We start from the raw sequence: 12,852 nt of genomic DNA, 5'->3' as shown, positions 1-12,852 counted from the left end.
GATTCAGGTCAGGACTTGGACTAGACCACTCCAAAGTCTTCATCCATTCAGAGGTGGACTTGCTGGTGTGTTTTGGATCATTGTCCTGCTGCAGAACCCAAGTTGCTTTCAGCTTGAGGTCACCAACAGATGGCCCGACATTCTCCTTCAGCACAATTCATGCTTTCATTCATCACAGCAAGTCTTCCAGGTCCTGAAGACCATCACACTACCACCACCATGTTTTACTGTTGCTATGATGTTCTTTTTCTGAAATGCGGTGTTACTTTTACGCCAGATGTAATGGGACACACACCTTCCAAAAAGTTCAAGTTTTGTCTCGTCAGACCACAGAGTATTTTCCCAAAGGTCTTGGGGATCATCAAGATGTTTTCTGGCAAAATGGAGACGAGCCTTAATGTTGTTTTTGTTCAGCAGTGGTTTTGGTCTTGGAACTCTGCCATGCAGGCCATTTTTGCCCAGCGTCTTCCTTATGGTGGAGTCATGAACACTGACCTTAACTGAGGCAAGTGAGGCCTGCAGTTCTTTGGATGTTGTTGTGGGGTCTTTTGTGACCTCTTGGATGAGTCATCGCTACGCTCTTGGGTTCATTTTAGTTGGCCGGCCACTCCTGGGAAGGTTCACCACTGTTCCATGTTTTGGCCATTTGTGAATAATGGCTCTCACTGTGGTTGGGTGGAGTCCCAAAGCTTTAGAAATGGCTTCATCACCTTTACCACACTGATTTCTCAATTCATCTCAGTTATGTTACGTTTTAACAGGGGAAAAACTCCATTTTGTGTTGAGTTGTGTTGTCATTGACTAATATTTACATTTGTTTGATGATCTGAAACATGTAAGTGTGACAAAACATGCAAAAAAAAGTAAGGAATCAGGAAGGGGGAAAACACTTTTTCACACCACTGTATGCACTCTAGAAAAAGTAAGTATGTTTTGGCCTAAATTAAGGTGATTTTATGGTTCCTTTTTTCATATCATATAGCCAATATCGGGGGTGCAGCAAATCACATGCAAGCACCTTCCAGGTCACGCATGCCCCCACCCATTCAGGATGCAGCCGTATACTTTATGTGCCGCCTGTGTTTCTGCAACATGATATTATTGGCTACATGCTAACAAACAGAAATTGGCACGGTGGCTTCACCTTCCTGTGTTTAAACAGGAAATCTGCAAATTTAGCAATTTTTACTTAAGAAAATGTTGAAAACGATTGGAATCAGATAGAAAATACATTTATAATCCAGATCAACGGACAAACGGTCATATTTCTTTCATGTTATTATTCGTTTTCAGCCTCAGCCGCCTCCCCTGACCCACATGACAGTGGTGTGGCCAGTGTAGAACATCACTCACAACATCTTTGAATGTGTCTTCTGAATGCCTTATTTTGTATTTTAGTTCATTTAGCCATTTTTATGCGTGAAAATGCTTAATTTCAGGAAAAAATACCTACAAAGTGCTTAAATATGCATAGTGGAGTGAGGCTGGGAAATTTGAAGTGCGAACTGGGGAGGGATTACTGTATTGCTGTAACGTTGCTCACAAAAATGCGCATTTCAGACAAAAAAAAAAGCATTGCACAACACCTGCACACACAATACACCACGTACGGCCCTCACCTCCGTCTCCAGGAAGCGACGCAAGGCCCTCTTCTTCTTGATGCTTTTACGCCGAACGTACACGGCGACACTGAGCGCCACGATGACAATGATGAACAGCCCGCCAATGATCCCAGCGGCGATGAGGGGCGTCCTGCAACAACGGAAGAAAGGGGCTTGCGTTAGCTGGAAACCACTTGAGATGCATCCCTACGATGTATGTAGGGATACACTACCTTTTATGTCCGTGTTAGGCAAAGGTGGCAGCGTTGTATGAAAAAAAAACAAAAAAAGGTGCTACTTCATACTTGACGTTCAAAACTCTATTAGTCGTAGAAGCCATTAGCGGATAATGGAAGATGTGTGTAGCTGGTACTGCGGCGGCGAAGCGAGGTGCCGTATCGATTGCGGCGGCCCGAAAGAAGAAAGGGGGGGAGCAGAGAGAGAGCTTGAAATTTACAAAGAGGGTTTGGGTTTCAACATAATGAGATATACAGCCATGTGGTGAATAGTAATGCAGCAGTTTGGAGTGATTAGGTCGACGGGGGTAGAGAAGCAAGGAGACACAAGAAGAATTGAAAGGAGGGTGAAAAGGACAAGGAAGAAACAAAAAAAATGTGTGACGAAAAGAAAAAAAAGACCTTGGCAACAAGAAAAAAAACAGCAGAGAGGGCAGGGTCATGGAACAAGAAAGAAGACAGAATGGGTGAGGCGCAAACGAAGGAAGGTGAGAGACAACGGGAAGGGCTTCTCTAATTAGGAGCAAGAGAATTTATAGGCGAACGGGCGACGCGGGGTCGCCGCCAGATGAAACGACGGAGCACCGTCGTGTGAGCAGCGAAGCCCCCCGAGGCCAGCAGAAGCACTTGTTTGCACTTTAACGGATCTCCTGTTCCAGTCCCACGTTTGGCTCAATTCTAACGAGTCACATTTGCTGTAATTGTTCAAATAACTTCCTTTTATGTGCACGCTAATAGAGTTGCGGTGTCACATCGTCCACTGTACTCTTCAGCCCTCCTAATTTCGGTTGCACATGGTTGTCCAATGATAGAATTGGAACGAGGCCACCATGATGACGGGAAGCGTTCCACCACAAGCTGACCACAACGTAGATCAGGGGTCTCAAAATCACCATCATATTTTGCGGCACCCTACTTGACATCAACGTTTCATGTAAGTGCGCCAAGATCTAGTTATTATAACTATAAGAACTATAAGTTATAGTTAGTTAGAGCACTAACTACAATCACGGTCCCAACACGCTTTGGAGCTGCTGCTGTGTTTTTATTTTTGAGTTTGGAAAAGTTAATGCTAGGCGTAGGCCAGGGATCACCAACCCGTCGATCGCGAGGCACCGGTCGATCTTTGGGACTTTGCCGGTCGATCGAGAGAATATTGAAATGCTGACACCAACAACCAATAATAACACAAAGCTTTGTATTAAAATCCAAAGTTTGAAATATCTATCACTTTTTAATTTACGTTAAAAATCTTTCTACAGAATAAATCAATAAATAAATATGTAGAATTGGAAAAAAAGCCTTGCCTGTCTCTTTTTAGCTGTTTTTATGTCTTTAGAATGCACAGAAAAGCGTAAGACATGTATGTTCATGTCTCGCATAAGGATGTGGATCATGGGCAAAATTCCAAAAAAAGTGCACTGACCACCTTGAGGGCAACTCAAGATTGCCACATTTTTATATTTATGTTTTATTTATCTTGCCACTTATGGCCGAGTCGTAGCTCAGGCTCGTGGGGTTTATGACAAGTTAGTCACTTGGTTGAAATGTGATTCCGGAGTGAATACTTGATGCGGCCCAGCCTGACCCAGACTCTACCTCCAACGGCCCCCAGGTAAGCTGAGTTTCAGACCCCTGATGCAGATGGTAAATAAGATAGGAGAAATATAAAATATAAAATATATAAATATCTACACAAGGTAAAAATGTAGGAAATGTGACTTTGGTCCCTCTATTTGCTGCTACAGCTTCCACTCTCCTAGGAAAATATATTACATCAATTTTTTGAGTTTTTGAAGGCATTTTATGACCATAAATTTTGGTGTATAAGCCGCACCCACTAAATTTAGAGGAAAAAACATATATATGTATATATATGTATATATATGTACATATAGAAGCCGCACCGGTATATAAGCTATTATATAAGCTATATTGTGGCACGCACAAGTTTGTGACGACCACGAAGCTCTTTATTTGACAGGAGCCAATCATGAGCGATGAAAAAACTCACAACGACACGTCAACCCGTTGGCAATTGCAGCAGGTCGTTACTCGATATAGCAGTCTGACTCACGGTTTCATCTTACAAACATTAAACTAATTACATAGCAACTTAACACTCAAACGTTATACCATGGAAATATACAAACATGTACCAATACAAGCTTCAATAAAATAAAGAAACATTTTAAAGGTAAAATGCAATTTTTTTGGGAAAACTATTTCATTGGAGGAGCACAGAAAGCATAGAAAATGGTGGATGGCGCTGCAAGGCTGCCTCTGTCCACCGGAGGAAGCTAGATGTAGGCTGACGTCATTGCAGCGCCCCAATGAATGCGTTGCTCACACCCAATGCCTTACGGGAAAACTTTAAAATGTTGAGTGTTAAGTTGCTGTGTGATGAACTCAGCGTTACTAAAATAATCTTTGAAAGATGACACCGTGAGTCAGACTGTTATGTTGTTGTACGGTTATATATAATGACCTTTTGTGATTTCCAATGGGTTTACAAGCTCGTTGTGAGTGCACTGACAGCTTGTGATTGGCTCCTTCCAAACAAAGAACTATCGTTTCCGCACTGCCTCGCGAGCGGCACAGTAATTAAACAATTAGTAGTCGTTCTGAGGTAAAGCAGATGTCACAAGATTGGAATTTAGCTGCATCGCTGTATAAAACGGAGGGTTAAAAGTTGAAGAAAAAAGTGGCGGCTGATACACCGGAATTTCATCTACTGTGGTCGATCTCTCTTTTTATTTATAACCCAACTAAGAGCTGTGTCTCAATACTTTTGTGTCTGTTTGTGTTTGTACACTTGGGCAGTGGCAGCATGATAAATGCTTCCCGACATCCCTTACCTGTCCATCATCCCAACACAATCTTGGAGTCTTGGCCCGATGCACCTGCGGGGCAGAGAAAGCAGAGACGTCGTCCATTAAGGCAAGAACACCATATGAGTAAACCTCAGGTTGTCTTTCTCCTGCGTCACTCAGCTGTCACCGAGCACGAAATGAAATCTTGAGCACGGCTGGCCACTCATCACAGCACGACAGGCTGAGAAACCCTGTTGTTATTTGTTTTGCGTGATAGAAACACCATTTTTTTGTTGTAGGGGACTCTAAAAAGATTTTGATCTGTGCGAAGGCAGCTGTCTTGACAACAAAGAGTGAAGCGGTTACAGTTCATCCTCATCTGATTCCAGCTTTGTTGCCCTTCAGCGGCTGATCCACTCTAATCAGGGGCCCTGTGAAAGTGTCCCTAAGCTGAGCCGGACTGCTTAGCGGCTCTAAAGAGGCCAGTTTGTTCTGCTATGCTGACCTGCGACCTCTGCTATGTCTTACTCTGTGTTTTGATGGTAATCCAGAAGACCTCGCAGTCAGGGGGCAGGGTTAGAAGATGAAAGGCGTGATGCAGCTGTTGTCATGCCAATGACAGATTCTGAAGATTTTTTTTTCCCCATTGTTGGATTATTTTCTATGTCCTTGAATGATCAGATACATTTCTTAACATGGAACAGGGTCAAAGCGGTGCTGACACTCATTCTCATTCGTATGCAACAAGGCTCTCATACCCTTGGGTGCAGTTGGCATGGCAGGGGTGACACTCGTTGTTTGCCTTGGCGTACTTAAAGATGAAACTGTTGGCGCCCTGCAAGCCGTCAGGGCACTTCTCGACACAGTTGGGCCCATCTTTGAAGTGGAGGCACTTCACACACTGGTCTGGACCCTGGAAGAGGAGGCATGATGGTGACCCAGTGATGAATTGAGATGGGGATAAACGGATGAAAGAGAGGTAAAACAAAACTGTGGTCTGAGAGGTGAAAGAAACCAGCCACACAGAAAATAATGGATACAAGTAGAATATCAGAATCAAATAGAAACCTGGCAAATCCTGTTAACATGCTCACTGCCTGCCATGGCTAATGTGGCTGGCGGGGCATGTGATTTATAACATGTCGAGCTCAAATTGCCTGGAGTGTATTCCAGCGCACCTCTGTGTTGAAGGCGGCAATCAACGAAATCAGATCATGTCAAGGTAGCGCACGGGATTGACAACGGTGCAGATGACGAGTGGTAAGAGGGAACATTCTCAGTTGCAGTAGCGCCATGACTATATACTGTGTGTGTGTGTGTGTGTATATATATATATATATATATATATATATATATATATATATATATATATACATACAGCGGTTTGAAAAAGTGATTGCCCTATTCCCAATTTCTTATTTTCCCTTAAATGTTTCAGATCATAAAACAAATTAGTCAATGACAACACAACTGAACACAAAATGCAGTTTTTAAATGAAACTTTTTATTATTAAGGGAGAAAAAAATCCAAAGCTACATGGCCTTGTGTGAAAAAGTGATTGCCCCCCTGTTAAAACATAACTGAGATTAATTGAGCTCTACCAGTGTGAAAAGGTTATAAAGACATTTCTAAAACTTTGGGACTCCAGCCAACCACAGTGAGAGCCGTTATCCACAAATGGCCAAAACATGGAACAGTGGTGAACCTTCCCAGGAGTGGCCGACCAACAAAAATGCCCCCAAGAGCGCAGCGACGACTCATCTGAGAGGTCACAAAAGACCCCACAACAACATCCAAAGAACTGCAGGCCTCACTTGCCTCAGTTAAGGTCAGTGTTCATGACTCCACCATAAGAAAGACACTGGGCAAAAACGGCCTGCATGGCAGAGTTCCAAGACCAAAACCACTGCTGAACAAAAACAACATTAAGGCTCGTCTCAATTTTGCCAGAAAGCATCTTGATGATCCCCAAGACCTTTGGGAAAATACTTTGTGGTCTGACGAGACAAAAGTTTAACTTTTTGGAAGGTGTGTCCCATTACATCTGGCATAGCTTTCAGAAATAGAATGTCATAGCAACAGTAAAATATGGTGGTGGTAGTGTGATGGTCTGGGGCTGTTTTGCTGCGTCAGGACCTGGAAGACTTGCTTTGATAAATGGAAGCATGAATTTTGCTGAAGGAGAATGTCCATCCATCTGTTGGTAACCTCAAGCTGAAAGCAACTTGGGTTCAGCAGCGCTTCATGCTGGAAAAGCCTCCAGTGTGGCTGAATGACAACAACTCTGCAAAGACGAGTGGGCCACAGTGCTGTAAGAGACAGTGTTGTCATTGACTAATATTTAAGTTACTTTGATGATCTGAGATGATTCTTGTGTATGTGATAAAGAAGCTCGCAATCTTCTTCCTCTGTGGAACACACACATGTAAGCAAGATGGCCGCGGAGCTCTGTTGCGGAAGACCGTCTTCATCACATACACAAGACCGGACAGGCGACAGTGCGCGGTGATACGGCGGGCCACAAATACAACGCTGAGCAATTTTTGAGGTCTGATTTTTTCGAGGAGGCATTTTCGTGATGCAAATGTATAACTCTTTTGAACGCATATTGTTTTGAGAAGCCAAGCTCTTTACTTAAATGACCCAGGAAGTGGAAGCGGAACCACGTTCTTCATCACAGAAATCTGTGGGGGGATGGGCCACTGTTGATGTACTACATTGCTGATGGGGTTGTCATTCAACTTCATGTAAAAAAATCCAAACAATCCCTTTAATATGCGCTTCCAATAATACCTTGCTCGCTGCCACTTCCACATTACGTTTATTACCCTTCATAGCAGCAATGCCGTAGTTGACAGTCTGTCGCGCGAACGACGCGCGAATCTCCAAACGAATAATGTTGTCACGCTTTGATCTTGCGAGATCTCGAGACACTCCTGCATATGAGCAAAATAAACTGAATGGACCTGCAGTGTGAATGTAACTAATGTGCTCTGTGGTCGACTGGCTACCAGGATGTAGTTCACCTTACTAAAACGACTGAATGAAAACTCTTGCTCTTTTTTGCTCAGAGGGATTTGTTAAAAACCTAAAAATCACATTCATCTGGACCCTTGAGATGCTCTTTATGAGAAAAATATGTGAACTACGAAGTGAAAGATGACTTTGCTCATTCATGCATGAGTTCAACTTGATTTCTGCAGTTCCCCTAATTATTATTATGTTATGAGCACATATGCTCACCACCACTGTATTTTACAGGGGAAATGAATATCTAAGAGACACAGACATTCAAAACTTAACAGGAGAGCCGAAAACAAATCGGACTGAGCTGTTAATTTCCATACATTAGCTTGCGTTTTATTCTTTGCAACCAATCCAGCAGCACACTCATTACATAAGATATGTTACCTGGCCAACACAAGTCATGGCGTCACCGTCCATCCTCTCACACTGGCTGTCACACTGCAAACACACGGATCCATTGGCGAATTCACGCGCTTCCCTGATAGAGAGAGGGGAAGAGATTGAGATGCATGTATAATAGATTTGAGAGCGTGTTGAAATATTCATTAAGAGCACACTGAGCAGGGATTTTCAAGTACAGTGTGTGCACATGAGCACAAGTCATACATAGGAGCCTTTTGATTTAAACCAACATGCTATGACGCAGCCAGAAAGCAAAGATCAGCCTTCATTTACTCACGCTTGTCTCCCAGACTTTTAATTGCAGCTGGCTGCTAGAGTGCCCTCCGTTTGAGGGCATGGAGGCCTGCATCCCGCCACTGACTATTTGATCAAGTTAAAGGCGCACAATGGTCAATAGGCGGCCAGAGAAAGTCCTATGAATAATGAACAGCTTTTTAAATCGCAGCAAACACAAAGGGATGCGCCGAGGGAGGCGGCAGAGCTGGTGGGAGGGAATGAGAGAAGCGTTTGATTAGGATAGGGTGAAGGGGGAAGGAAATGGTGAGCACAAGTACAGAACTTTTTTTTTTTCTGCAAGTTGAGGCACTTTATAGAACGCTGCAGTTCATAATTGTTTTGTTTTTCCATTTCTCAAGGCAAATATTGGGTGTATCTGCAGTAGGGGCTGCGCTACATTCCATGCCATCCGTGCATATCGAGTCAACCCATAAACTTCTTCTTGTTTGTGTCCAAACCAGCACATTATCACCCGTCTTTTGAAGTGCTGTGTCTCTGGAGAGAGGAGGCCTGCAACTGTCAATAATGAGCGCCACTGATCAAAAACACTTTCCCCATCAGAGCGATCGATGGGTTGAGCGACACCCTGTGAGGCAAGCCACAAACACGTCGCCTTTATCGCGGCGGAGGGCTGATTATGGCGGCATTCTCAGATGAGGAACTCAACAAAACACTTTTTATGTGATCTTGACAAATTTGGTGTCGTGCCGGCTCCCAAAGTAACGGAATAGAGTCTCAAAAGTTCAACCGTATCCCCTTTTAAAGAGTGAAAATGAAATCCCTGTGCTCTCTTCTGCTAAGTCAGAATATCTTTTATGCTGTTGCAACTGCAGCAGCTTGTCTCAGACTTCTTATTAATGTTTTCATTATCCCTGTTTTCCAATGAGTCGAAGGAACCTCTCACATTGATCTTTACATATTTGTCCCTTTTCCTTGTTTCCCTAAACTGTATTTCTCCCGTGAACGCCGCGTGTATGGGTATTCTTTAGAAAAGGGCTCCGGCACTGGAGAGAAAGCGCTTTGGTTGAACAAAGGGGGAAAATGACACGGAGGAGAACAACAAAGTCCTCAGCGGCAGCGTTCTCTCGGGTCATTTCCATTCAGTCCGAGTCGTCCTCCTGATTGGCCCCTTCTCGGCTGCACCAAGGCCCCACTGGGGGGGGTTGGCCTGATGAGGGATTAGCCCTGTTTTAGCAAGAATTCAAACAAGACGGTGGCCAGCATTCACACCCTCAAAACCTCAAAAATGAAAAAAATGGCCAACCCACCAGAGAAACTTTTTAATTAAACACATTCAACGGCTCTCTAATCCACCCTCCAACCCTCAGTGGACACTATCAGACATTTCCCTCCTTGCGCTCCTTCTCTCCCTTTTGTTCTTTCTTTGTTTTATTCAACTGACGTAAAAACTAATGGGAATTAGTGCCTTTTCTCATTAACAATGAAGACGCGCAACAAGGGCAAGCTGAGAAATCGTAAAAAGAAAAAAAAAAAGTAGTGTATATAGACGGTCCTCGTGTCACGATATTTCATAGTTATGACGCACTCCCATAAATGATTCATACTGTACAAAAAGAAATAGGTAAGTGCGGAAGAATACGTAGTTGAGCGTCACCACACTGAGCTATAGGAAGGGCGTCTCTTTTGCTCCTTTTAGTTAACTTTTTTTCCTTGATGATGTCAACAGTGAGGCAGACTCCTCTGACGGCTGTGTGTCAAAGAAAAGGAAAGTGAAAGTGAAAAGCAAAGTGATATTAGACATTGTAAAAGGCTCAGAAGGGGAGAAACGCTAATTAAACATTGCCTAGCCCGCTCAACCACTGCAACCATCATCAAGGAAGAAGAAAGTATCCTTGAACATGACAAGAGATCTGAGCCTATGAAATGGACAGTGATAACTAAACAGTCGAGGGAGTCCAGGTTGGGGGTCTGAGTATCTCGTCTCTGCTATTTGCAGACGACGTGGTCCTGATGGCCTCATCGGGCTGTGACCTTCAGTGTTTACTGGGGCGGTTTGCAGCTGAGTGTGAAGCTTCTGGGATGAGACTCAGCACCTCCAAATCTGTAGCCATGGTCTTCAGTCGGAAAAGGGTGGATTGCGCCCTCCGGGTTGGGAATGAGGTCAGTGGACAGTGGACAGTGGACCGAGGACCTCCTATAAGTATAAATTATTCTCCTACCAGTCGGGCATGCCATGATCACCCGCCCAGGGAGGCATTCTGACCAGATAGCTGATGGCCATCTTATCTGGCTCCTCTCAAAGCGGAGGAGCAGCAGTTCCAATCCAAGTTTCTCCTGGATGACAGTGCTTCTCACCCTATCTCCAAGGGAGAGCCCAGCCACCCTACAGAGAAAGCTCATTTTGTCCGATTGTAACCGCAATTTTCTCCTTTCAGTCACTACCCACAGCTCATGACCATAAGTGAGGGGAGGACTGGTAAATTGAGAGCGGTGCCTTTTGGGTCAGCTCTCTCTTCACCACAACGAACCGATGCAGAGTCCGCATCGGCGCAGACACCGAACCAATTCACCTGTCGATCTTGCGTTCCATCTTTCCCTCACCCGTGAACAAGACCCAGAGGTACTTTAACTCCTCCATGTGGGGCAGGCGATGGAGACTACGTATCTCGACTTGCTTGGGCACGCCTTGGGAACTTTTCCTTGGGATCCAACCTCGGATATGTGGAAGAAGATGGATGGATGGAAGGACAAATCAAATTTTGACAATTGTCCGCTTGTTAACATAAGAATGAGCAAATAAAATTTTTAAAACTGGGCTCGAAGTCCACGTTTTATAAAACGCTGGCATTTATCCTTTCTGTATAAACACACGCATGCGGACTTTTGCACATGCTGTTTTTAGGAATATTTACAATATGGTGCTCGTCTTGTCGCGTTATTAAACCATTGCGTGAGTTCAGCTGTATTCTTAATATATTTTTACCGCAAAACCTCTAGCATGGAAACCAGAACTGGAAGTCAGTGTCCCCCAGCTCCGTCTCCCGTCTATGATGTCATCACCGGTTGACTCTGTAGTTCTTTGCTAACTAACACAGTTACGCCACAAGTCTCTGCTTTTCTTGTTGATCACAGCTGCAAAATAACCCAACATAGAGGCAGAGAAAGTTGCAAGTACCAGCATTTTGTTAAAGAAGGTGAGAAACTGTTGAATTGAAGAAATAACATGAATGTGGTGTCTGTGTGCAACTGTGCTGGTCCGTTGCTGCTGCCTCAGGGCCACAATTAAGTCTTCAGTCAAAGTGATGTTAAATGTTCATGATTCCCTGTCATTCATCATTTGTATGTATTTCTATGCGTTTAGAATGTTTTCCTACATGTAAACCCATCCATCCATCTTCTACCGCCTATCTGAGGTTGGGTCGTGGGTGCCTCTCCCCGTCAACTTCGTCCAGCTCCTCCTGGCAGATCCCGAGGCGTTTCCAGACCAGCTGGGAGACATAGTCTCTCCAACGTGTCCTGGGTCTTCCCCAAGGATTCTACTGGTCGGACGTGCCCTGAATACCTCCCCAGGGAGACGTCCGGGATAAATGCCCGAGCCACCTCATCTGGCTCCCGTCAATGCCGAGGAGCAACGCTTCTACTCTGAGTTTCTCCCGGATGACAGTGCTTCTCACCTTATCTCTAAGGGAGAGCCCAGCCACTCTACGGAGAAAACTCATTTTGGCCGCTTGTACCCGCCATCTTGTCCTTTCGGTCACTACCCAAAGCTCATGACCATACATACATACATTTAATTGTAAAAGTATTCCAAAAAAGTGTTGTGTATGAATATGCCTTGCTCAAAAGGCACCACGGCAGTGGTAAGGAGGCATTCATAAACAGAATAAACAACCCATTTTCCAGAAATCGTGCTTCACATCTTAGAGCTCACCTTGCATTGTCCTGAAAAAACCTTACGCTGGTTTCACACCTCGGAGTGAAAGATGAGAAACTGAGCAGGAAGTTGTGATGCATCTCATTGGCTGAATGTATTTACAGTACAAGGAGCTCCTGCCGCTCCCTGCCATGCGACTCTCCCTCGCTGGTCTCTTTCAAAGCCTTCGCAGTCAGCTGTTTTTCCAAGCAACTTCAAAGCTTCCCTCCCACAAACGGCGCCAGAGAAGGACCGACAACAAGTCAACATGACCAAGGGTTTGCTCTCTCTCAAGCTCCCAACCTTGTCTGCAAATATGAGCATCCTCCTCCTCCCCAGGGGCAGACACAATAAAAAAAAGTTATCTATCTGCAAAGGCTGCTGGTATCATCTTATTTTAAGACTGATCCTTTCTAGCGTTGTGATTCACACATAGCGTTGTGGTTCATTCATAAGGAAGAAGCTGGAAACCATATCGATAAAAAATTTCTTTTTCCCAGCTTCCCAGTTGCATGTCATCTGTTTGATGTGCCTTCTGGCGGGATGGAGCGACGACCTGAATGCAATTATTCATGCCGCAGTACACCATTAACTGGACTGTGAGGCCTTTGTCGTAAATGTC

At 44.4% G+C, this 12,852-nt stretch overlaps 1 protein-coding gene across 5 annotated transcripts in view; it reads right to left on the bottom strand.

Annotated features, from left to right (window-relative positions):
* Positions 1 to 12,852, bottom strand: part of LOC129180454 (receptor tyrosine-protein kinase erbB-4-like) — a 239,326-nt gene that overhangs the window by 61,441 nt on the left and 165,033 nt on the right. For all 5 annotated transcript variants that reach the window (XM_054774983.1, XM_054774977.1, XM_054774951.1 and 2 more), the window contains exons 14-17: positions 8,063 to 8,156; positions 5,409 to 5,563; positions 4,696 to 4,740; positions 1,620 to 1,752 (exon numbers count right to left, since the gene is read on the bottom strand). In XM_054774983.1, coding sequence (XP_054630958.1) covers positions 1,620 to 1,752; positions 4,696 to 4,740; positions 5,409 to 5,563; positions 8,063 to 8,156 — 427 coding nt within the window. The remainder of the gene's footprint in view (positions 1 to 1,619; positions 1,753 to 4,695; positions 4,741 to 5,408; positions 5,564 to 8,062; positions 8,157 to 12,852) is intronic.

Source organism: Dunckerocampus dactyliophorus, chromosome 1, assembly GCF_027744805.1.
Source record: "Dunckerocampus dactyliophorus isolate RoL2022-P2 chromosome 1, RoL_Ddac_1.1, whole genome shotgun sequence".
NCBI classification, from domain to species: domain Eukaryota; kingdom Metazoa; phylum Chordata; class Actinopteri; order Syngnathiformes; family Syngnathidae; genus Dunckerocampus; species Dunckerocampus dactyliophorus.
Note: the sequence above shows the minus strand (reverse complement) of the source record. Positions and strands in the feature narration are given on the sequence as shown.